The sequence below is a fragment of the Phaethon lepturus genome, unplaced genomic scaffold (genome assembly GCF_000687285.1).
Source record: "Phaethon lepturus isolate BGI_N335 unplaced genomic scaffold, ASM68728v1 scaffold7226, whole genome shotgun sequence".
Classification (NCBI taxonomy): Eukaryota; Metazoa; Chordata; class Aves; order Phaethontiformes; family Phaethontidae; genus Phaethon; species Phaethon lepturus.
This window is the reverse complement of record NW_010548351.1, coordinates 89,503-115,817: the sequence shown is the minus strand read 5'-3', so window position 1 is coordinate 115,817 and position 26,315 is coordinate 89,503. Positions and strand designations below refer to the sequence as shown.

The 26,315-nt window shown below is 39.0% G+C and overlaps 1 protein-coding gene across 1 annotated transcript in view; it reads right to left on the bottom strand.

Moving 5' to 3' along the window:
* LOC104622998 (slit homolog 3 protein-like) overlaps positions 1-26,315 on the bottom strand; it is a gene marked incomplete at both ends in the record, with an annotated part of 148,817 nt that overhangs the window by 51,503 nt on the left and 70,999 nt on the right. Inside the window, 2 exons of the mRNA XM_010289936.1 lie at positions 8,820-8,891; positions 14,953-15,024. Coding sequence (XP_010288238.1) covers positions 8,820-8,891; positions 14,953-15,024 — 144 coding nt within the window. The remainder of the gene's footprint in view (positions 1-8,819; positions 8,892-14,952; positions 15,025-26,315) is intronic.

The window sequence follows — 26,315 nt, the reverse complement described above, 5'->3', positions numbered from 1 at the left end:
GTATCGACACTTCAGTTTACTCTTCATCAATCATTGGAAGTATACCACCTCTGTGGGAGGGCTCCCAGATCAGCTCATTTCTGAGCCTAAATAAAATTAATCTAAATAAAATACCACCACTTAGATATGAAAATCTAAACTCAAAACTTTATTTTTCATTACTTTTGTAGTTGAGCATGAAGTGAACTGCTACCCAGAAAACTAATGATCATCTAGCATTATGTTTTCTCTAATATAATTTATATGTATCTATTGCAGAGTGAGGAGGTTGGCTTTTAATGTGCTGTTACAGCTATTGGCTCTTGTGCATAATGAAAATGAATGCTAGTATCACTAAATTTTTCTAACCGCTTCCTAATTTCAGAAGACACACACAATTTCCTACTTCAACAAAATTTCATGCAATGTATGCAGATTTTTATACTCTACCCAAAACTAGACAGAAATGATGGCTGAACTTTGAAAGGTCTAGCAGGTCCATTTAGATAGCAGTTCCAAAATATGAGATAATATACAAGTCAGTGGAATTTCACTGGGCTCTAACAGAACATCCAAATGGCTGACTCACAGACCCCCTTCTGAACAGAGTACCTGATGGGAGCACCCGTAACAGGAAGCAAAAGCAAAACCTCTGCGAACAAAATATTTATAAAAGGTTAAAATTTTAAGTTAATGGCCACAGAACCCAGTAGATTTCCATTTCAGTTTCCACTCTTTCTGAACAACACTTCTTCAGCACGTGCACCGCCTCTGTGCAAAGTTTAGATGATAAGCTCTGTGATGTAAGATGAACGTCTTCCTTAGTTTTGTGGAGCAGCAGGATCATCAATGCTGATCAGTAATACATAATGCTGTAGCATATAAGAAAGAGTTCAGAAGCTGAGTTTTACAAAATGCCCATGGAAGGAAGTAAAAAAATCCCCACTCCAGATGAAGGGGTATTCTGGCTGTAGAGGTAAGAACACTTATGTAAAATAAAACCTTAGAGAAACCTCAACACTCACACCCAGTGCAGTTGTTAGCTATGGCACTACTAAATGCAAATGTCAAAATAAGACTCTTATTAGAGTAATTTTTCACTTACTTTTGATTTAAGAGTCAGAAGGTCACAGTGGAGTGTTCCACTGAATTTGAAACCTTGGATGTGTTTATACATCCTCTTTATTATTTTGAGCAAAATAGGACTAATTAAAACAGCTTATAAGATAAAACAAAGCTTCAATTTTTAGAAGCCACGAAAAGAAAATAAGCATTTTCAAACCTAATTGGGCTTATGTGCATGTGGCACATTAACACTGGAACAAATTAACAGCTAAACAAAAGTCAGTATGAGAGCTCAGGCACTTGTCTCTAATTCATATTCATGTTCAGCACTACACAGAGCCAAATTAGCTAATGCCATTGTCTGCCTGCCATGCCAGAGCTGAAGTCAAACAGTCCTACAGAAAGGAGCAAGGAGGAGGGGAGGGAAGATACATAATGCATTGCATCTCATTTCTTGAGTTCCTTATTTCCATTTGCTCTAATAGAAAGCACAGAAGCTTTTGCTTTCCTCAGAGTTCTCATTTTTTCCTGTTTAAGACAGGAAAGCATACTCATACCAACAAATATGAATATTGGTCAGGTTCTTGATCCAAGACACTTTTGTTCTGACTGTACCAACAGCTGCACTCCTAGCAGTGCTATGAATGAATTAGCCTGCAGAAGAGACTGGCCAGGGTAGGTACACTCCACTATCGCAGCCACTTTCCTCTACGTCCTGTTGTTCTGCCCATCTCACTGGCACACACTGCAATGTTTCCAGAGTAGCAGCTTTGGGGAAAGAAGAAACCAAACAAAAACTCCAGACAAAAAAATAACTTCAAAAGGCCACATAACAGGAAACTCAGCCAGTCAATTCAAGAACTTCGTTTAAATCTCCATGCTTTTACCAACAGAGATAAATTTTAGGAGGTTTGCCTATGGCATTACAAGTTCTAAAAATGTACGTTCACTTGCATCCCTCACATATGTTGCAGGACATGCAGGTGCCCTGGCTACCATGCAAGTCTGGCACAGGAACACAACCCTCCTTCTGTCCCCTGGCACCTGAAATTTTAGACCCAAAATATTTTTTTATTAAAAATACACTAACAAAGTTAATATGCAATAAAAATAAAATCAGCTCAGTAACTGCTGCCAATAGACAGTGAATCAGAATGACATTTATTAGAACACAAAAAAATTACTAACATTTTTATTGTGTGCTCCTGATTGTTTGTTTGCTTCTCAACTTTGCTGGGAGACCAAGCTAGCCACAGGTCTGAAAAATGCCATTTACTGTCAGGTGGAGAAGATACTACCCGAAACATGATGCACATTTTGGAAGAAAGAGAAAAGTGAGCTATAGTTTCATTCTACTGTCACAATGTTAATTATAAAAGTAGTAACTAGAGACTAAGCCAAAACTGATGGAGACACCAGTAGGTATCCTTTTTCTTACTGTTCCTTTTTTTCTCCTCTCACCACACATGGGAGTCTCTTTTACAAAGATGGAAACCAGTCTGAATGGAGAAAACAGTCATAAAGATGTGCAAACACATCAGACTTGCCAGTGCATGAATTTTATTCTTGTCTTCTCTACAAGGCAGGTATATCTTATTCCAAAATGACCAGTGTGAAGAATCATTCACTGGATTTTTAGCTCAAGCAAACTTTTCTCAAATTTTTTACCGGTGGCTTTCTAAGATCGGCAAGTTGCTGTTACGGCACAGGTGCAGCTGAGCCATCCGAGGGTTATATTCTTCGTGGCATGTAGAACCATCAGTTTGCCAGTTCACAGCTAAAAGCTTTCAGCATGGCCACAAACCATAAGCTGCAGTTCTTCAAAAGTACCTGGCAGATTGGCTCGCAACTTGCAGCGGTTTTCATGCTGCCATCAACCTTCCAAAAAATGGGAAGGACAATGCACATAAAGCACAGACCCCTGGCTGCACTGCAAACATTGGAGGAGATTCCTGGAAGAAGCACCCTATTAGGCTAAAAAGTCATCATGGATCTGCAATAAGAAACTATACAAATATATAAAAGTCATAACGAGGTGTTGTGTTTCTTCAGCCCGATTCTGGCATCGTATTTTAATATTACCCCAAAAATGTATCTATTCCAAGACACAATTAAATATTAAATTTCCGGCTATACAATTAATTGTTACTACTAAACTTCAAGTTTTGGAGATTAATCCAACTGATGTTCTAAGTAGTTAAAAATAAAGATTAAACAGTGAAAATGATCACTGCACAGATTCATCTAAAAGCTTAGGACATACCAGACAAAGAAAGCATTGGAAGCTCACGTAGCAACAGGTATGTTATCTCGGGTGAGAATGTAATTAAGCATGTAACAAACCTTCAGTGGCAGAGTCTTGAAACATTAGTGTCTCACCGATTCTTCTAGACATTCTGACCTCTTCAGCAATTTTAAAATCAAGGAATTTGCAATGACTTTACCAACACATGGCCTTTCATGTGCACTGAAGTTTAGCATACCACCTTCTACGGGTGTGAAACAGTAATTGCTGTGCTGTCTTTGTTTTACGGCTCATTGGCCTACCTTACTCGCAAATGTAGTTGCAGTTTAGCTACTTTGTTAAGTCAGATCCCAGAATATAGAGATTTTTCCCTGGAAGGTGACACAGAACTTTTTGGGGGTATGAAAGCCTAGCACAGAATCCGTTTCTCTAGACCATATGGTTTCCAGCTACGTGTACCTTTATTTTGGCTTGGCTGAAACATTCTTACCAAGTGTCAAATTTTGCCTTTATGCAATGTCTTTTTCAGACCTCAGAATGCTTTTAACTTTCCTTCAGACTGTGAAAACAAGTCTTGCTAGGAAGAATTATATTTGCCAAGCTATGTACAATGGCACAGGCTCAATAAGAATTCTAAGTTTTCAAAAGAGGAGGAATTGATAGGGGTAAAACCAGCAATAAATTTCTAATATCTGAAAGAAACTTAGACATGTAATTTTTTTTCCCCTGCACTATTTCATATTTCTTCAGAACAAGTTAGGCTAAATAAATCACAGTAAAACTATCCAAAGCAATTTGTTACCTTAAAATAAGTTTGGCAGCTATTGCAATAGACAGTGTTTTTTTGCAGATTTCGAATCACCATGAATGACACCACATACATCATCACCCAGGAGATGATGGTCTAAATGGGACTGCTATGTCAAAGTCTCAGCTGTCTTTTGTTTTTGTGCCCAGGCTGATCTAAGCTTTTAAGTTGTTCACTAGCTTAATTCAGTATATGAAGAAAAGCAAAGGAATTCTCCCTCTGCAGTGGTCTAAAATTTATTCATTCCGTTTAACACACTGAAGGCTTAGACTGTTTTGTCATATCTCATAAAACGTCCCCAGACAGTCTGGATACGGCCTTCCAAAGGTACATGTGTGGGAAGTCTACTGACTCCAAGAACAACATTTACCTTTGATACCATTAACAATAACCAAATGCTGATACAATCCTATCACTGATATTAGACAGATTTTGAGCTGATTAAATGAAAAATTAATTTACTTCAGAAAGTGCATCCAGCAGTCTTGAAACATGAAACTATTCATAACTTAGCCCCCATGTTCTGTGCTGAGTTATTAACAACTCCAATTCCAGCAGAATGCAATTCTAACTAGGTAATGCAAATACCATATACTACAAATAGAGCATTTCTCAAACTTTTGTTTAAAATTAAGATAACACATTCTTTTGCAATCAACCAATTTTGCCACACTTGTCAATGCAAGGGTACTATTTGCTTTCATGTTCATATGGAAAGAAGTATTGGATGGCAAGAATAATTCCTCCAACGCAAAAGCCATTGGCTACATTACCACACCCACTTACATCTGTGCTGCTTTTTTTTAGATTCAAATAATTCTAATTATTTGTTTCTCATCTTGTATATTTCATATGGTCCCAAGTATTGCATGATCACTACATCTCACAGCCTTCAATGTACACATCCTTCTATCATCTCCCTGAGACAGAGAAATACTTCCACTTTTTCAAGAAGGGAGACTTTGGTATAGACAAGCAGTTTATTTGTCCAACAGCTATCACTGAAATTATGTAGCAAAACTTCTTCCTCCCAAAGCAGCATCTTTAAGACTAACGACTCTTTTTCTCATGCCTTGATCCACCACACTCTCCAATCTCCACAACTCTGTTCTCTCAAAACCAGAGGCTGGATCTTACTGCATCTTCAGTTTTGTCCATAGACAGGTTTGAAGTTTGTTTCATACCAAAAGTACGCCAAGGATCTAAGCCCTAGTGCCTAAATATTGAAAGGGACCTCCAGACAATGTAACAGAATTAAATCCACAGAGCATACAGACCCAGAGCTGACCAGTGACTCACAATGCCGCCCGCACGTGACACAACAAGGGGAAAAGGAAAAGTCAGAAAATTTTGGGAAGAAGAAAACAACTTTCTTAAAGAAGAATGATTGTGGTTCCTTAATTGTTGTACAACCAGGAAAGAAAAAAAAAAAAAGGAAAAGTTATGTACATGCCCAAATATTTCTAAGAAAAATGGAGTAGAAATTCCTTGATCCACACAGTCATTATATGAATAGGGAACAAAATCCCACTGAAAAATGGGCATGGATAAAATAACTTTTTTTCTTGTGTGTGGGGAATGGAGAAGTCTTGAGTCCTTACAAGAACAAGTTTGCCTTTCTTTTGCTAAATGCAGAAAAAACCTAAGATAGATCCAGCTTATTTGGAGTGTTAAGGTTTTGTGACCTATTTGACTTACATCGGTAGATTTCTTGTTAGAGAAAATATGCAGATTTAAAATAAAAACTTATGACCTGCTAGCATATGGATCACTTAGCACTTTTAAAAGATTTAAGTTTGATACATTTTATGGCAAACTGCTTCCGTAATAAACTTCCCAGTGTTTTGAAAACTATAATACACCGTTTTTTCTTCCATAGTTCCAACAGGCAGAGTACTCTGAGAAACAGTTCTGCCTGGAAACACTAACCGAAGTTAACTTCAGAAGGAAGCAGAGTAGCAACCCACTATATATAGGCCTCTATTAGCCAGCTAGACTAACAATGTTGGCTGTCTTCCAGATAAGCACTTTCACTCTCCTGGACCCATAAGGGAGCACTGCAATTGCATGCAGGCAGGGAGTAAAGGGAGGAGCAGAAAAAGTTGCTTACTTTCATTAATATTTTCCCCTCCTTTATTCTTGTTTTAACTCATCTAGCTGAAAAGTCCAGCTGCTCTGTGCACAGTTTAAACCTCAATGGTGTCTCATTAAAATGTATGCCACCAATCACATTTGACTTACATACGTGAAAAACAAAAAGTCACTCTCAGTTGAGCTGAAGCATTGTGTGCAGGGGCATCCTTCAGGGCATGCAGCTGATGAAAGTTATTGGGGCCTCAGGCACCAAAAAGACTGAGCTGCTTAACAGAGAAAACACTAGTAAGCAAACTGTCTTACTTCCTATCTACCTCCTTGTTCCTTCCCCTTTGGCAGTTTCACTGGGAGGGCTGGTGCTTCAAAGGAGTCATCTTCTCTTGCACTTATTTGTCTTTCTGCGGTTGACAGAACTGGACTGGTGGCTATAGCAGAGATCAGACAAAAGAAGAACCTCTACTTCTCAGAAGTTGAATCTTGTGGGAGGTTTCTTCAGAGAAACCCAGATTCTGCAGAACAGTAGATAAACTTGCTCCATGAAGATATCTAGAGCTCAGAAACTACAGAAATGACCAGCAGGAAAGAACCTGCCAGAGGTCTGGGTGACAGGTCATGAAAGAGCAGGGAACTAACTCTTGCCTATCAGCCACAGGGAAAACATTCGTAAGACCTACCTGCAATGAATAGAAAGAGTAAAACCTTTCAAAAGAAAGTAAAAGCCAATGGCAAGCACAATGGACACCTGAACCTAGATGAGGAGGCTGACAATTTCAAGGCTGGAGTTGATACCGTCCTAGAAACCAGTCTGCCAAAGAGAAGAGAAACAGACTGTGTGTTACAACAGCTTTGTGCGGCTGCAGTAGAAGGAAACTGAGGAGGGACAAGCTCTGAATAAAGGAAAGACTGCTCAGAGGCAGTTCCTTTACTATAGCCCTTTCTGTGCTGCATCTCATGTCTCTGCCTCCTCTCTTCCTCCTTGTAACCACCTAGCGTTAACTTAAGCACTATTTTACCCACTGGATATAAACATATTCAAACAACATTTATTTAAAATATCGTTTTGGATGACTGGGCAAGGAAGACGCAGTCATTTCACTTGCTTTTGTGTGCAAGTCTAAACACTATAAATTCCTGCCCAGTTTTATATTCTCATTTCCTCTCTGTCCACTCTGATGTGTTCTGTCCCACTCCTGAAGCCACCTGGGGGCATCTGAATTAGCTGTAACTAAAGTTGCATAACTTCTAAGTTGAGAAGTCAATCCCGGTAGAAATGTCTTGCCTGTCCAGCTTGCTCCTAGCCAAGAGGTTTGCCAAGATGAGAAAGCTGTAGCATTGCAGCATTAGCAGTAGGTTCACACTTAGCCAAAACTGTAGCATTCAGTAAATGTCATTCTCTTAATTGTTTCCAGACAGTATTGAGGGATTTGACCATTTCCACAGCATGTTGAATAACGCTGCCCTAACTATTCAACACAGGCTAGCAACACTTAATATATATTTCTGGTATTCTCCCAGCTGGAGTCAGGGCACAAAAAAAGGCCCATCCCTCCCCATTCTGGCTCAGAAGTTTACTGCAACATATAAATTGAGTACTGAATAGCCTTCTAATATTAGCACTAGTCAACAAGTTGTATAGGTTGTTAGAATTATCCAGTATTCAGAGAATAAAATATGGCAGCTTTTAGAAATGTACTACACTCTTCGAAAATCAGACTGTGTCATATGAATATTAATGAGCTAAAGGTTTTAAATCTGTCTTTAAAATTAACACAAGCAAATATCATTCCAGATGAGCTTACCCTCTTCTCTCAACCTGGAGCTCTTTCTAACACTCTATTCTAGTTGATTCTCCATATGCAGCTTCTGACCTTGTATTGCTCCTTTTACCCATTAAAAGCTCCACTGTTTTAATTGTTCTGTGGGTAGCTAGGTTGAAATATAGCTGCATTTAAATTCAACTTGGTCCTCTTAACAGTTTCTGTGTTCTATAAAGAGAAACGAATGGTTGTCAAGAGATCCTACCTTCCTTTTATCTTCTGTATGAAGTCATATTTTAGTCCCCTTCCAGATTCACAAAGTAGTAACTACAGCTAAGAAATACAAACCTTTTCTTAAGAGCTCAGATCCTTCCCTAACTAGTTTGAAAAAAACAAACAACAAAACAAAAAACAAATAAACTGAAAATCTCCCAAGAGAGTGCAATTGCAGTTCCTTAATACAGAAGAAAAATTCAGTACGGAAGTATTTCCCCTAACTCCTCCCTGATTAACACCACCAAAACAGTGTCTGAGCTATGATGAGGTTTTCGTGTGCCATGCTGAGTTGCGGGCACGGATTAGCTGGCAAGTGCACATGTACAGCAGATCAACTAATGCACTGGCTTTGAAGAAGTGAACAAGTCAGTAACCTCAAGGGTGTTAATCTATAAAAGGACTTACTAGAGATGTGTAAACAGTTCCTCCTTCTAACCTTCATAACCAATTTTTCATTTCCAAAAGATTAGATGCTTCATACAAGCTGGCAATTGCACACAGAAACATAAGTTCTCCCAGACAACACATTATCATTTTTATTTCTCTTACATGCAAGCTCTCCCCAAATGCCCATTCAGTTCTATTTTCTACTTACAATGAAATGAGAGATTTCAAGCCTTTGAATGCATCAGGCGCAATGTCAGATATTTGATTCTTGCTGATGTCTCTGTAAAGACAAGGGAGGATTAAAAAATATTTGTAAACAGGAATTTGATGAAAATATTTTAGCTGTAGTTTATTGGAAGAATATACTTGTTACAAAAACAGAACTAAAAGATCGTATTACCTCAGAGAAATTATGAACTATGTAAGAACACAGATAGGCAAATTTCAGGAACGATCAGAAAGCAATAGTCAGTATGACAGACCATAGCCTCAATAAATCAGCAGCTCCCCCGTTAATAAGGTCTTTCATTTTATGTAGGTTGAAACAAAGAGTTTTATGAAGAGCTTTGAAGAACAACAGTGAGGCAGCCCATTGAATAAAAACCGTTGCTGAAACCATATTAAGAACTATTAATAATGGAGATCGCATTGTGACTCTGCGGGGTGGCCCTCAAGCATAAGGAGCAGCCTGTGACAAAGCATAAAGGTTGTCTGAATGTTTACATGCAGGCATGGAACGCTAGCTGTGTACCAGTACAGAAGATCATATTTTGATTGTATGTGAAATGATAGATAAGGCGAGGAGAGGTTCTAAGGTAGCTGGAAAGCGCTGGCAGGACATGCATTAAGGAAGACAGCCGGATTAACGGTGTCAGCATGGGGTGGGCACCAGGGGAATGGCTTCTGAGGCAGCAACACTGCATTTATCTAAGAGAAGAAACGGTGTGGTAAATGAGATGTCAAGGTAAACATATTTATAAATACCAGGAACAAAATTCACATCAAAATCCTAGGAAATTCCACTAAGGATTAGTCTCAATTTATATGAAACAATATCAATAACTTTTAGGATGATAAAATTCTTCTGCGGTAAGACTTTTCCCACACCACCTGCGTTTAATACCAATGGGAAAGGGGATGGGAAGCAGACTACCCAGCCCCAGTCCCCAGTCCGGCACCGGTGGCACTGAGGAGTGCAGCACTGTACCACTGATGTTTGGTTTTGTACGGCAAAATTCCACCACGACCTTGATCTGGTGAGGCAAGTGAGAAGAGGGTCAATGCACCACTGGCATGTCTGCCTAGAATTTTCAGACATTAGGGAAAGCCTTTGAGCGTCTGAATGGAAATCATAGACCTTTGAAGCTGGCAGCACTGCGGGGAACATCCAGCGCATTGCAGATCCTGTCAGGGAGCCCCAGCGAGATTCCACCATTTCAGCTATGATGTGAGTGGAATTCAGCTACAGCCTGCTACAATTTTCAAGGGAAAGTGTGCTCCTGGTTTGGAAAATACCCTTCAATTTTCATCATAACCAACCAAGTATACAAAGATAAATACAGACTACGCCACAATTTCTTTATATATGGAGCCAAATTAACTACACTTGGGAGCCAGATGCTCAGAACTGGGTGCCTTACCATGACTGTCACTGCCATCCAATCTTTCTGTCAATCAGTTCAACCAGGGGCTTAGCTACACACATAACTTTCAGCCACCTCGCTGCATTCACTGACAGCTGGTATCAGCTTGTATCAGTAGTATCAAATCTTTTCACTGATAGCTGAAGCTGGAGTAATACAGTATTTCATGCACATCTTCACTGCTACTTCCGCTGGGGCACATGCTAAGAATCCCAGTCAGACTCTGAATAAACATCACCTGAACGAGAACTTAGGAATCAGAAAGTAAGAAGGTTTTCCATTCTATATGTGTTTCGAGCTGCAAATTCTGTTGGTTAAAATTTTAATGAAGCCCTCCAACTGTTTTCAAATCTAGCCACATAAAGTGGGATTTTCTTTGGTTCTTTTATAAGGCTCATGAAACAACTGCTCTGCAACCTACTGATGTTTTCTATCACAACATCCTGCCCACAAGGACAGCATTCAGTGAAGGTTTCTGGTTCTTCAGCTCAACTCACAGCAGCCAAATTTGTGGCAGTGAAAGTAGGAATATTTATTTTTATATATGTTTTGGTGAAACTTGTTTAGACTGCCTGGTAGCATTTGCTGCTTTTTCTCTAGTAATTCTTATGTGAGGAGACGTCTGATGTGAATCTGTGCTATCTATTTATGGAGGAACATATTAAAACCTATTACAATGACATGAAATCATGGGTTTGCTGAACAATGACAAGCATCTGAAAAGAGGCATCTCGTTTTTCAAACAAGTATTTCAGCACTATTTTATTGATTTGCTACATCTCAACATTTCTACCCTTTCCCTCTCCCCATGTCTGGATGCTAATGAGCGTATAACTAATGGTGCCTGAACGTGCATAAATGCCACGCTGGGTGATAACACTCACTCACTTCATGCAGATGCACTACAATCAGCATTAGAAGATAATTAGACACATTATTTCCTTTCCATTAGGGCCCAAGCTCCACTGCTGTTGGATAAGGAGGCTCAATCTCCTTCTGACTTGACTGAAGCGAAGGGATTCAATTATGTCCTTGTACTTTTGTTCCCTTCCTTTGGTCTGCTTTGGTAAGATCATCCTATTCTGTGCTCGATTTACATCAAGACAAAGAGAGATACAGGTTTTCGTAACCTGTACAACTAAGTCAATATAGATCACATAAGGCTCTTTTTCATAGTTTAGGGGATCTCTGAATCACTCAGCAGAAATGTGGCTCTTTAGCTGGAAATGCAGTAGGCTTATCAGGATTCCACCCAGGCAGGGAATACATGAGTCACCTCACACTAGTCTCCCCGCACCTCTGACAGTACGGTAGAGATCTTCTTTCAAAAGGTTGTTTAACACACCTTGGAGGGTGGCTGTGCTCAGTTACCACTTAGGGACATAAATTGGTTTTGACTTTGCACCAGGGGAGCAGGGATACCTTGTGAGTCACTGTATAACATACGACTGTATGGCTTAAAAGTCTTTACTGTAAAAGGTTTTGAAACAAACCAGTTTTATTTTTAGATGCAGCCAAATGCAAAACTATTAATAGCATTGGATGAATATTCTCTTTGTCAACCCACATTATTAGAAACAGATTACTTGATTATCTCTAACATGTAAAATGGACTGTTCTCATTTGACGAGTACTCAGCAAAAATCCATGTCATATATGGTTTAGTTTTTACAAGCTGCTTAACAAAAGTAGCAATGCCACAGAGCTACTGGGAAGACTGTGAAATCTCAAAGTGTTTTCTGCTAATGTACAGTAAAATTATTTTGACAACATAAAAAGCTGCTACAAGCATCAGAGCTAGAGAGGTACAACCACATCTTTCAAAGTGGCTCTATGTACTTGGCTCTTAGTCTCGTACTACAAACTTGTTAGTTAGAAGTCTCAGAAAAGCAAAGACAAAATGGAAGGTAATGCCATAAACTTTGGAACTCATAGGCTAGAAGTTACAGAACTATAGTGCAAGCACAATTGCTCTGTAAATGAATTCAAAATGGCATATCTGGGCCTGGATACTTCATGCAATAATGACAAGAATTTCTATTTCTGGAGATAGGACGTATCTCCTTCAAGCCCCTCAAACCTCTTCTAAAGCCCTTTAGGGGCTTAACAGGTCCTCTAGGACCTGTTACATTCACCCCACAACCAGGGGAACTATCATCCCAGATTATATAATTCAACAGCATACTTGAATCCTGTAGCTGCCAACTCTTCTTCCTGAGACAGATACATTTAGCTTCATGTAATTAATTGTGTGAGAAGATGTAGGTAATTATGATGAAGTCCGCGACACAGAAGATTGCAGCTCCTTTGCTAAAACCCAGTCACCAAAATAGCTCTCCCGTCCTGGAAGCTATTGAAGAGACATTCTAAATAGCAAACTTCAGCTAGATGCAAATATAACACTTGAATTAATATACATAAAACTTCTGCTAGCATCTTGACCTATTAATATCAAGTCATAGAAAGATTATCTTGGACAACTGGCTCTTACCTAAAAATTAATCTCAGTTATCCAATTACTTAAGAAAAGGAAACTGCATTATCTTGCAGGAAATACTCAGTAAACAATGAAAATACTGAGAGTGCTGCAAGTGAGCAGTCTAACATTCTTGCATATTTATTCACCAGAAGGAGAAAAATACAATACAATTCACAATGTTATGCTAATACTATGCTCTGAATTATATAAAATATTATTATAAATAATAGTTAATAATAAGGATGATAACAACAACAACAATAACAACATTCTTCGTTTGTACCCAGGGTAGGAACTAGTGAAATCAATACCTTCATGCTATTCCACTGGTCATTGAAATCAAAGTGACAGAAATTAGGAAAGGCTGAAGACTTCAGTGATATCAAACATGTTCTTCCTCTATAAGGAAAAGCATGGATAATTCTTTTCTTTTAAGAGGTAGTCTTTTGACCAAAGTATATTCTTGTGTTAACAATACTAGGAATCTTGCACACGGAAAAGATGATGCCAATAATCTCTTCAAATATTAGAACAATGTCCTCAATTAAACTTTATGTAACAACAGCGATGCCCCATTTAGAGCCTCACTGTCCAGTAGGAATAAAACTTTAAGAAGGAGACAGGTCAATAACCAAATGGCAAAACATCATGTCTGTTATGGGACATTCTGCAGCCTAACTATCTATCCCAAGTTCTTCCACAAAATGCTATCAAGTTAACTAAGCTTTGCTACAGATCATCTGCCACAAGAACTTATTTAACTATGAGTTCAGATCTCAATAAATATGCCAATTACACTCCAGAAAGCTGTTAACATAACTTGCTAATCGAATTCTGCTGTGAAATTCTAACATTAATCATTCCAGATACTAAGTACAGCATTGGGTTGAGCAGCTAGTCAAGTTAAAGAACTTTTTTTTGGTCAACTCCCATAAAACGAGAGTTCACCAATCATGAAAAATGAAAGCATGGTAAAACATTGCCAAAATCTAAAATTAGTCATACCTCAGAAAGAACTACGTAGTGACTTTAATAATGAAAAAGTTTCAAGTTAGGTCACTGAAAAGGGATCTGTCATTTTTCACTGAAATTACTGTCTTGCCATCTAATACAGTACTTCTTTAAAAATACATACAGCTATATTGAAAGTGAGAGAGAAGAATAGAAACACTGTAAGATTGATGATTTGACATGTTAAATATTAAGATCCGTATTTACAGCTCTTCAGCTCTAGGAACTTGGTAAGTTTGGACTGGCAAACATGATACTTTTACCCTTAAATCCAAAGGCACAGCGCAAGCTCGTTTCAGTTCCCAAAAGCTATCTGATAATCCAGTGTCTTCTGCAAAATGAGCTGACAGTTTCTTAATTCCAGTAAGTACTGTCCACATCAGAAAACTGTAAAGAACTGTTTTAAAGGCACCTTTCTAGCAGTCTTAACACTGAGCTACAAAGCCTGAATGGCTTCTGGAAGTTAATGGTCCAGTGGTACCCATCAACATCTTGATACTATGCTGAACCAGGAGTAACTTGTTTTACCATCATCTGTATCATTCTACTACTGTCACAACATCTCTCCTATATCACTTAAACATGAAAAGAAAGACCAACCAGGGGTAATGGCTAGGTTATCTGCATGAGAGCGCTGCTACAAATCAGGATTTTTTTTTTTTTTTTTTAATCCAAAGAGAAAACACAAGAGCTAATAAGGAAAGGATTGTCTGGGTATCTACTGGTGATTAAGAAATAGAGAAAACAAGCTCCAGCAGGTTTCTTCATTTTCTTGTAAACTTCAGCATCAGGACACTGAATGCACTACAAAAAAAATCCTAACCACTCTGTGAGAACATGCACTCCTGCTATAACTGAGGTCAACTAAATTGAAGTGGTGCAAACAGATAGCAGAATGAATGAAAGAAGAAAACAGAATTTAAAAATCTTTTCTGAAGAAGCAGATTTGAAGTTTGAGCAGACTAACACCTAATTAGCTCACATCATTTATAATAGGAAGTGAAATTAAGCATGATTAAGGATTTCATGCACTGTTAGGCATCCTGAACCAAATTCCATTGTTGCTTACACTTTGAAGAGATTATTTGTGCAATCCCCAGTGATTTCAACATAGAAATTGCCAATATGTTTCTAAAATAAAGATACTGAACTTGAAGCTAGAAGATTCATGATTGCTCTTGCATGTTGGTCTTGTTATTAAAACTTACATTCTCTTAAGCTTCTTGTATTGGGTAAAAGCTCCAGGGGGAATGATTTTGATGAGGTTTTGTTCCAAACGTCTGAAAACAAACAAAGTAATATAGATGTTATACAATTATAAGACAGGAATAACACCAAGTATGATAGCAAATTTTTCTATAAATATAAAACAAATTTATAGACTTTTTATGCAATTTTTTTTCTTTTGCAAGCCACTAAATGGAGAAAATACTGAGAAAATAACTTAAAAAATAAAATCACCTCACTGATTAAACTAAATCCGTATGGAAAAATGTCACAGGCTATAGAAATTGCATCGTTAAAGCTCATGGAATTAATAAGAAAAAGAAGGTAGCTATGTAAACTAAAAGCTATACTATGTTGTGACAGCTTAATAAGGAGATTAATAATACTATCAGAGCAACTCAGGAGCAACAGTCTGTGGGAACATGCTGAAGTGCCTTCCCTGTATCCACCATTTGCATTAATATCACTTTTGCAAAACAAAGTGGAATTCACTGCAATACAAATACAGATGTTTAAGGGGTGGGAGGAAAGTCTGTGTTAAAGCAGAGCAAAAAAGGACTGTATCTTCCCATTTTAACTACCAAATACTGAAGGTGTTCTAAAATATGCTCCAGACTACATGAAAATGCTGTTGCTTTCATTTCTGAGATTTGGTTTGAAAGAAGTATTCTTTATCATAAATGCATTTATCATTAACATAAAATATAAGCAGTTTTAAGATACTGCATACAGTAACCATTAAGATTAATTTCTGTTCCTTCCCAGAAATATTTTCAAGTCTTTGTCATCAAGTTCCCCAAATTACTGCTAAAAGGACTCAGATGAACCCTAAATATTCATCTCAATTAGAAATGTAAAAGTGGACCGTCATACAACAAATTCAAATGACCATGGCAGCTAAAATCCTACAGTCAGACTTGTAATTGAAAGCAAAATTTGATTTTACCTAGCTCTTTTATTATTCAAACATGTGTATTTTTTTCCAAAAGTGTCATAAAAAGAAACAGTTTCAATAGCAAAAATCTCTGGTTGGAAATGGTTTAGAATCGAAATACAGACGTATACTGGAATGATGGAATGAATCACTCTAGACATTTAGAGCTGCTGCAGCAGTGCAGAGGGGAGAGAAAAATTTTAAAACCAGGAATGGAGATAAAATGTGATGCAGGGAGAAGTAAATCATGGTTTTTAAAGGACTTGGGAATAATGTAGAGAAAACATGTAAGGCCCATCAGCCCTCTATCGCATAATGTACCCTGCTGATTTGTGCTCTCAATAAACAAAAGAAAAACCCCCTTGAAAATAAGGTATTTTGCCAGCTCAGTTATTCTCCAAGAATCTATTTAAGTCTTGAATACTGTGACACTTGCAGAGTCAACTTGTACAGTCAACGTGCATGCACGCTTATTTCTGTAGCAGTCTATTTTAAAGGTTCTGATCAGAGTTAATTCTACTCCTTGTTTTGTGATTTGAATTAGTGTCTGAGATTTCCCTTCCAGTGGGTCTAAATATAACATGCTTCATTTCTGGCAAGTCCACAGTGAAATGCAAATTACTGGAAGCTTCAGCACGCTACTATTGTTGGGTGTTTGTCACCAGAATTAGCAGTACACATACTCTTCCCATAAAGGCTTTTTGTCAGCTTGCCAGTTTGGTGTTTAACTCCTCCCAAGTGCTTCTCTGCAGACACTTCTAGGAACAAAGACGGCTATGCCTGTCCAATTCCCAAGCCGTATGGATAGAAATTGGGGGTTCACACATGCTGCACATAGGCACAGCACAGCAGTCCCTACAGGGAAAATCAAATATGGTGATGGGGGGAAACATGTCCCCTTTCTATAATCACTTAAAATTCCAAGGAAATTTTAGTGACTCAGGGGTGAAGATATGCAAAGAAATTTTGCCCCTAAGGGGAAAAAAAAAAGCCAAAATTGGAATAGCCACAGATCCCAAGTAATAAGAAAAAAAGAAATTTCTTGAAAAGGCAGAGATGAACAGAGAGAGTTGTTTCAGAGAGCTACCTTCTGAAGCAGTACTGAATTCTTCACCCTTTCCTACAAGATTTGCAGCAGTACAGATGGCCTGTACTGAAATAGATGGACAAGGCGCTTGTCATCTGCTGCTGTATTTTCACCTTAGCACCTTACATTTTTTTATTGTATGAAGCTCTCTGTAAATGAAGGACTAAAGACTACACAACACATTATGCTTAGCGCACTACATTTTGCAGATGCTACCAGAGAAGCAACAAGCAGCACCATGTGCTCTCCTCAGGGTGTGTTTGCAGGTGGATTCCAACTGCTGCACAAAATGCAGCTGATCTTGGAGCATTAAAGCGCGGCATTACATAAGCAGGTATTTTAAAAGTATGAAGTACTAATATGACTTGCATTTTTTTTTCATAAATGCATGTTATAGAGTGGTAGGCATAGGCTGAAAAAAATGCAGCTACACAACTAAAATAGTAGAAAACAAATTATTTGTATTAACACTTTGTGCTTTCACAGAATCATTAAGGTTGGAAAAGACCTTTAAGATCATCTGAGTTTATAAATGACATGTGAAGGACAGTACAGGACTAAAAATCTCCAGGAAACACTAGGTTTGGCCAGAAGGGGTGTTGGCAACTCCAAGGTGATGAAGGCTTAATTATAAACCAGCATTATTCATGATATAATGGGAAACTGCTGCTAAGGTGGCCTCTTTCAAAAAAAGTGAAAAACAGAGTTCTTACCCAGGGTTGTAATTTTTTTCTGCAAAAAGTGAAAAGCTAATCTAAATTTTATAGCCACATTTTATTTCAGAGAGAATTACCTAGTTTACCTAGAACATGACATCTGGAAAACTGTGTTTTTCAAGGTCTAACCCTGCATACAGTGAAGTGCTGTCATACACTGCAAAACCACCTGTGCTAGTGCAAAGCAACATCGATGAGTTCTTTTTTTTGTGTATCACCAGAATATACTCTAAAATAATTTTACAACACATTTGAGAACTCCATACAAGAGAGACAGTCCTAAAAGGCTAAATTTTGATCATTTTAACTACTACTATCCCACATTTAAGATTCTTACAACTCAAAAAAAATTTTCCTTGATTTTCCTCTGGAATTTCATGATAAAATCTATTTAAAAGACTCTACAAGTAGAATTCACAAGACTGATAAAATAAATTGGCCATGTTCAAACCTCTCAGGGGCTTTCTGTCACCCGTTTCACTGTGCCATGTTGCCTGCTGCCAGCTGTATCGCTTAGATGAATTGAAGCCTGTCTCCCCATTCCTGACATGCAGCAATGCTCTGTCTGTCTCTCGAAGCTCTGTTTTAGCGTCTTTGACAACAACATGAAAGGACAAGAACAATTTCCTTTCTTTTCTCTAATATATTATGAGAGATTGGAAAGGATGAGGGCCCAATGGATTCAGATGCGTTTTTCTTATAATAACATGATGTTAGACAGGATAAAGTCCTCCTCCTTCCCACTTTCTTTAAATGACTTTGCAGCAATGAGAGCAAAAAGTAAACTATCGGAGAAAAAAGTTCAAACACACAGGGGGAAACCTTGCAGTTAAATATGAAAAACGAGCCCAGAGTAAAGAATAAGCACGCAAATTCCCATGCTAATCCATCTCAAAGTTCATTGAGGTGCAAATCTTTTCATCATCTCCTCATCTGGTGCCTGTACTGCTCACACCCAGGATGGCAAAACACAAAGGATAAAAAAATCTGCCTAATGCAGCCTTCCTAGAGCCAGCTCACACTCTCAGGAGTGACGAAGCCATTTGTCTTGAAGAGTGATTCCCCCTGCAGAGTGGGGGAGACAGACATATTAATTTGGGCCTTAACTATCTCCCTTTCATTGAAGGAAAGAAAGAATTTGTTATTTGGGTCTTTAATGGAGCAGTTTGCGAGCAATTTTCCAATTTCAAACACCATCTCAGACGCTAATGTGTAATGTTTTGTCAAGATTACCTACCCATAACATAGACAAATCACTAGCTTGGAGAAAAAGAGAGACGGAGTGAAGCATCAGTACTGATAATTCTGAGCTGTCAGATGAAAAGAGCCTATATGTGAGACAGCCATGCTCTATTAGCAGTGCCACGGCGCTCTTGCCCGAGACGTGTCAGAAACGTCCCTCTGCACCGGGCAGTCATCAACTTCCCTGCTGGGAAAGAGAGGGAAAGCGAGTGAATGAGCCAGACCGCTCCCCGGATCACGTCACTCAGCTCCCAGTGCTGCGGCTCTTTCGGGCTTGCAGCACTCAGGCAGCCAATAACCAAAATCTCCGAGAGGGAGAAAGCGTAAGATCAGATTAGTGTGCAGCAGCTATCCGTAGCACACCCGTGCCTGGCAGGATGCACTCAACTCACGTGAAGGTTGTTGGGAAGGGCGAAACCCTCGCTTTTCTCTGCCCTGTAAGCAGGGATGTGCAGGGAGCTGGTTAAGGACTGTTTGGGGGGAAATAAGCAGCATGTGCATCCCCCCTAGTGACAAACCCAAGGCTGGGGAGAACCGTTAATATTAGGGAGGAGGAAACTTCTACAGCAGATACCAATCAAAAGAGAGACTGTTCCCCCTTGTCAAGGAGCAACAACAACTGGATTATAGAAGCTGCTTGGACCATTATTTTACATTTATATCATATTTTGGACGTGCGTAGCTTATCATACATTTTGGTCTCTGATGAAGACAAGCCAAGAGATATATTTTCAGTATTTAAAAGGAATAAATCATACTTAGTATCTGGTCTTCTTACTACAAATACGGGCTAGATCTGATCTCTGTCCTGACTCCTTTCTTAAATCTTCATTTGAAATATAAGCGTTATTCCTACATGCACCCAAAGGCAGCCCTGGATGGGAGGCACCCCTCTTGGGAAGGAAGGAACCCTGCCCTGCAGTTACGCAGTCAGAACCTGTGGCTTATTCTGCAGTGAAAAACGCAGAAGCCGCAGTCATCGCCCTTGACGCCACAGTACTGCAGCAGTGCACAGGGCACTTCTCTGCAAAGTGCAAGGCAAAAAACCTGCAGTCCTGTTGCTTCAGAAAGTGTTTATGGGCCTGCATTCCCAAGGAACAGTCTTTTTGTGGCTCCGTCTCTCACCCCTCAGTCCTCTGACAGGTGGAAAACAAAGTGCTTTGGGATGGCGATACATTCAGCATCTTAAACTGTGCTTATTGCTTGTTTTAACAGACAGCTAAAGCCTTCAATCTCTACCTCAGCCAAAGACTCTACCACCACTATAAAACCCTCAAACACATATGGTTCTCCAAGACTTTTATACTGCTGCCTTTCATCGCAGTGCCTGAATGACTTCCAAATAAAATTAATAATACGAATTATAAATCCCTCTCATTGAGTCTGCCTTAGGAACTGGAGAGCTGAGAGCCAGTAAACTGTCCACCTATATTAATACAAGGTGACAACCAGAGTTTCCCTTCATATTCTGATGTTTGGTGGTGATTTTCAGGGTCTAGTGTCGAGCTACAGTTTTGGAAAAAGACTGCCTCTTAGCTATTCATCTAAGTTAGCAGATCTTCAACAGACAGAACCCTATCAAGAATGAAGTGATTTTTCAAAATAAATCTACCTAGGAAGCTACATAGATAATTCTGCTCACCAAAAGACATCTTTCAGAATGAAACCAGAGGGTTTGATACGTTTCCTGATACCATGGTGTTCACCTGAAAATGGTGCTAGTGATATTGGATCTTCTGACATACCACAGTGAATTTTATTTAAGATGATGCGACTCTGTAGTTGAGCAGTAGGTGAGCTGGTAAACGCTGAATTTGTAATGGCAGTCACATTATGAATCCACCAGCTCTGTTGTGGTGCGAATTTAATTTTGCATCAGATGCAGTACAGACAAACAGCGAGACACCAGAGCAATCTGTAGACTGGTATTTTGCAAACCAGCTTTTGACATAACACCAATGTCTCTGTCAACATAAACAGCCAAAATGCAGTAATATACTGGCAAACCTCAAGGTTTCTCCATCTACCACTGTGATACTCCACACTCCTGGGTGGAATTTTCGGCCCTTCTCATCACCTTTCATTGCTATTTTTCCTGCCAGCCTCATTTATTTTCCTTGCTCCATTCTTGGAGTGAGGATACAGGCATTGACAGAGCATGCTGCCAGTGCCTGAGCTCCCTCTCACTGCAATGCCACACTTGCATGAACTGTTACCCAGATGTAAAAGCAGGGACTTCAAGCGAGCTCCCCTGTGAGATACCATCAGAGGGTACAACCAGTGAGGATGTTAAAGGTTAAACAGAAGCTGTTTTGGGGTACAAGACAAAATAATGTCTCCCTGCTCTTCTCATGGACTAGACAGAGATAATTTCCCATCTCAGAAGACTTTATTGGGTCACGCGGACTTGGGATCAGAGTTTGCAGGAAGAATTTTAGCTGTATACAGGCACATGGCTGTGAACACAAATCCAGGAAAAAGAGAGTCATTAGGCTGCAGAGATTTGGCAACTTCCAGCTCCCTACTGCTGACATGCAGCCTAATTGCACACTTCGTTCAACCAGCATGCACGTGTTCACGCGTTTGCGTTTGAGATGTTTCGGTGTAGCAAACATAGCCGAAACATGGATCCCGCTCCTGGATTTTTGTGACACCCAGCAATTCCAGTTCAGACCCAGTGATTCCAGGTCAGAAGGCTCCAAGGAGACCAGTCTGCAGAGTGCTACATAGAGGATGAGATTCTTGCATTCACTTCAACACCACAGAATCTGCTCTGAGGCCAGCTCAACCTTAGATCTCGGCTAAGCACTTTTGGTTGTTATTTATTGGTTTGGTTTTTGGGGGGGTTGTTTTGGTTATTTTTATCTGAAAGTTGAAGTCTATACCTGGGAGACACGTGGTTTCTACAGTGCCTCCTGGAAAGCAACAGTTGGTCTATGGTTCCATGTCATCGATGTAAATGAGCAGGAATGGTTTTTAACAAACCGGACTCATAATGTTTGCTTTACTGAGAGTAAGTTTTTGTTCCATTAGGTCCCAGAAAGGCTAACTCCCGAACAAGTCACATTGCTATTTCACTGTTACTTTAGTAGGTCAGTCCTGTCCACCCTCTACTGCCTTCCAGTTACTTCAAGAAACTTCTAGCCCAGGTCACTTTCCAAATTTTCTAACAATGCCATAATCCTCAGGGATCTGAGGATTTCAAGTTGGTTTGCATTGTATTTCACAGAATCACAGAATCCCAGAATCACAGAATCACAGAAACACTAGGTTGGAAAGGACCTTCAAGATCATCAAGTCCAACCATTAATCCAGCGCCACCATGTCCCCTAAACCATGTCCTGAAGCACCACATCCACACGTTTCTTGAACACTTCCAGAGATGGCGACTCCACCACCTCCCTGGGCAGCCTGTTCCAATGCCTGACCACCCTCTCAGTGAAGAAATTTTTCCTAATATCCAATCTAAACCTCCCCTGGTGCAACTTGAAGCCATTTCCTCTTGTCCTATCGCTAGTTACTTGGGAGAAGAGACCAACCCCCTCGTCGCCACAACCCCCTTTCAGGTAGTTGTATAGAGCGATAAGGTCTCCCCTCAGCCTCCTCTTCTCCAGACTAAACAACCCCAGTTCCCTCAGCCGCTCCTCATAAGACTTGTGCTCCAGACCCCTCACCAGCTTCGTTGCCCTTCTCTGGACACGCTCCAGCACCTCAACATCCTTCCTGTAGTGAGGGGCCCAAAACTGAACACAGGATTCAAGGTGCGGCCTCACCAGTGCCGAGTACAGGGGCACGATCACTTCCCTTTACAAATCACTTTACAATCACAAAAATCACTTTACAAATTTGTCAAGTTGTAACACAAAAATATGGTTTTAGACTTAGTAGAAGTGGAAGCAGTAAACTGAGAGAAAGGAAAAAAGTAATTGTTTAATCTATAATCTAACTTAGTGTGAACAGCTCTGTACATTCTGTAACATCTATTTTTAGTATACATTTACAAATACTGACAGGAAAAAGGTAAAACACAAGAAATAAGTAGGAAAATTAAATAGCTTTCTGGTAGTTGAAGTGCTGCCACCTGTAATATTTTGCCAACAAAATATTCTGTCATTTGAATGTAAACATTCCTTAAACCCTTTGTTCTTTACCTTTTTTTTTTTTAAAGCAAAATAAACAGAACACATGTAAGCCAAAAGACAGTAAGTGTTTCACGCAGTAAAAAATCTCATTAGTGTATTTTATTTAAGAGCTATGATTTAATGCTCCCTCTTCTATTTTCTGTGATTCCCTCTACACTTCCGTAATCAGCTTTCAGGATGTATATACTCATTATACATTACAATCTCCTCATTTTGCTTGACAAAACAGGAGCGCCAATGTCACATTTTGAGTGACGTTTGTATTAGATAAAAAAGAAAAGATACATGCCTTTTTGTTCATACCATTCATTTTCATTAACAAGGCTAAATTTATGTTCCTGCTGGACTGAAGTGACGTCTCTGGGGAAAAAAGAACATGCACAAAAAAACCCCAAGCCAAAAAAACCAACCACCCCGAACTTACAAACTTTGTATGGTTACCAACTCTACACAGCTTGCCTGAGTAAAATTCACCTGCACATAACTTTTTTTTTTTAAAATAGAAATCTCACAATTATTAGGAGAGAAGAATGTAAAAAATGATACAGTCAAAATGAAAATTATGTTTATGAAATTTAGATTTATCAAAACAAAAGCATCTCCTTAAGCCTACAGATGACATTCATTAGACGCAATTTTACAAATAAAAGTAAAGACGTAAGAAATAAATCTTGCCTTGATCTTACATCAGAAACTCTCTGCCGTTACTGCTTGTTTCTGAAACTGTGAAACACAGCTTCCTGCTTTCCTTCATCTGTCTTAGCACAGAGAACACCTTTATTCTTGACATTTCTCAGATATGTATATTTTCTCTACTGACTCTCAATCTAAAATATTTTCTTTATTATTTTTGTGTCTTGCCCTCAGAGAATAGAAGATTTTCTACATATTTTTGGTCTGACAATAGAAATCTTTTTTTTTATGTTGAATGCAAGGAATGAATGACTCAGTTTGCCTAGTGAGATCCAGAAAACAGTAGTCAAATTTGACATGTGAAGCTGTCCAGAGCCAACTTACAGCAGTGAATGAAAATCATATTATATGATTCAACTACAGGAGCCAACCTGATTCCCTAGCCAGAGAACTTGCCACCAGAGGCAATTATGGAACATTTATTACAGTGTTCAAAAATACTGTGCTGGCTTCAGCTACAGTATTTACTGGAAGCCTGGGAAAATTATTATAATTTTCTTCTAGGAGGAAGAACAATGTTAAATGCAGAACTGTCTGTCCTCTGTCCCCAAAGTTTACAGTTTCTACACACTTATATTGTTGAAAAAAAGAAAAAAACTCTTGCTTTTAAGAAGCTGAGAACTTCAAAGCCAATTGTTAATATACATAAAATTGTTATCGTGCAGGTAATTTATAATTTATATAAAAAAGAATTAATTTTATGACAATAAATAGAGTTACCAGTGCTCAATCTTCTTATAATAGCTTTTCTGACTTTATTTTAATTAGTGGAAAATTTATTTGGAATATACCAGTAATTTAAATGCCCAGAATTTGTTGAATACCTTCCTCAAATCACAACAGCTTGATCAAGATTCATAACTGAAGTCCCAGCTCTCCTATAATACACATTCCTACAGGTACTAAAGAACGGAGAAGGTAATTTCTTCCCAGGAGAATCATTGAAGCAACAAACTCATCTATCCACAGGTCTGTCTGCCATCCAGCAACAGTGCCCATCACAGTGGTACTCTCAGGACAGCAATTCTCTAAATATTAAATTTGTCAGAAGAGCATTAATTAGAGGTGGAACAAGTAGAATATTACATTTCAAAGTGATTCTCTTGCAGAAAAGTAGGTTCATTTTAATTTTGACAGAACCATGAGAAAACCAACAGTTAAGTGCATTAGATTTTTCCTAAGAGTAGAAATTATGCACCAAAATCAAACACTACTCATACCTACAAAATCATCAGTCACCAAGTCAGCTATCAACAGTGAGAATGATAAACTAAACCAACACAGGACAAGTGACCTTAAGCCAAACCTAGATGCTGGTAGAAGGGCTGCCATCCCGTTTTACTCTCTTACTCTGCTCAGAAGCCACACGGGAAGCTGTGGTTACTATCTCGCCAGATATGAGTGCCTAAGCAGCACCTCTCCTTGAGGGACTGTCAGACTCTTTACACTGTCTAGAGCAGTTACATCAGCATTTAAACAAAAGGTCCTCGTTTCTGATTTAGATACAACCTATCCAGCATTACTCTTGGTTTATACAATTATATTTCTCTTAATCTCACCAGAGAGAGAGTATTGTAAAGGTTAAGCAACAGTGATAAAGCGAGCTTGAGATGAAAAAGCACAGGTTTTAAATCTAAGATCAGTGCCAAGATCTAAGGATATACTTCAGATTCTGGGGTTTGATTTATAAGTCTGCAGATGATTGGGACTTGGCTTTTCAAAGTAATTAGCGTTGCACAGCACAACATGTTCAAAGCACAGCTCCTATTGACTTTTGCTGCAGCTGTGAGTCCTCAGCACTTCTGAATATCTCAGCTGAGTCAGCCAGAAACCAAGGATTACATCACTAGTGACCACCCATGAAAAGTTCGTGCAAGTCCAGAATGTTTGTGCACTTGCGCAGAATCAATTAATAAAACCACTGGCAAGAAGAAATACTCTGAACAGCATTGATGAGATTATCTTCCCCACGGTCATTTTAGAATTTTCCTGTTTCTGCAACAAACAAACAGATCCTATATACACAGACTCCCTCACTATACAAGCCTGATGCATCCCTAGACAGTAAGAAAGTAATCCAGTCTTTTAAAGCAACATGAGACTATGCTGTAATTAATGAATATATACAAAAGCACTGAATGAAGACTGCAGTTACAAACATTAACTTTGGCATTTTCTAATTTTTTTCTTATTTTTAAAAATAATGTATTTAATTTAGTGGATTAAAAAACCAAAAGCTGAAATACCTAACTCCATCACAAGGAAACTCATGTGTAACGGAAGTACACCACCCAGACCTCTGCACTGATGTCTACGTAACAGCAGTTAAAACGGTAAATCCCTGTGTACTCTAGTGGTTAATCTTTGTGTAGACGGTCACTAGTGCACAGGGATAAAGATATGCAAATTGTTCTTGAGTTTCTCAAGTACACAGTGACAAAGCAGGAAGGCTCTGGAAGATCCATGTGTTTTCTGGGGGGAAGAGACTCCTTGGCTCCATCTTCCCCTGTGGCACTCTGTCGTGGCCCCG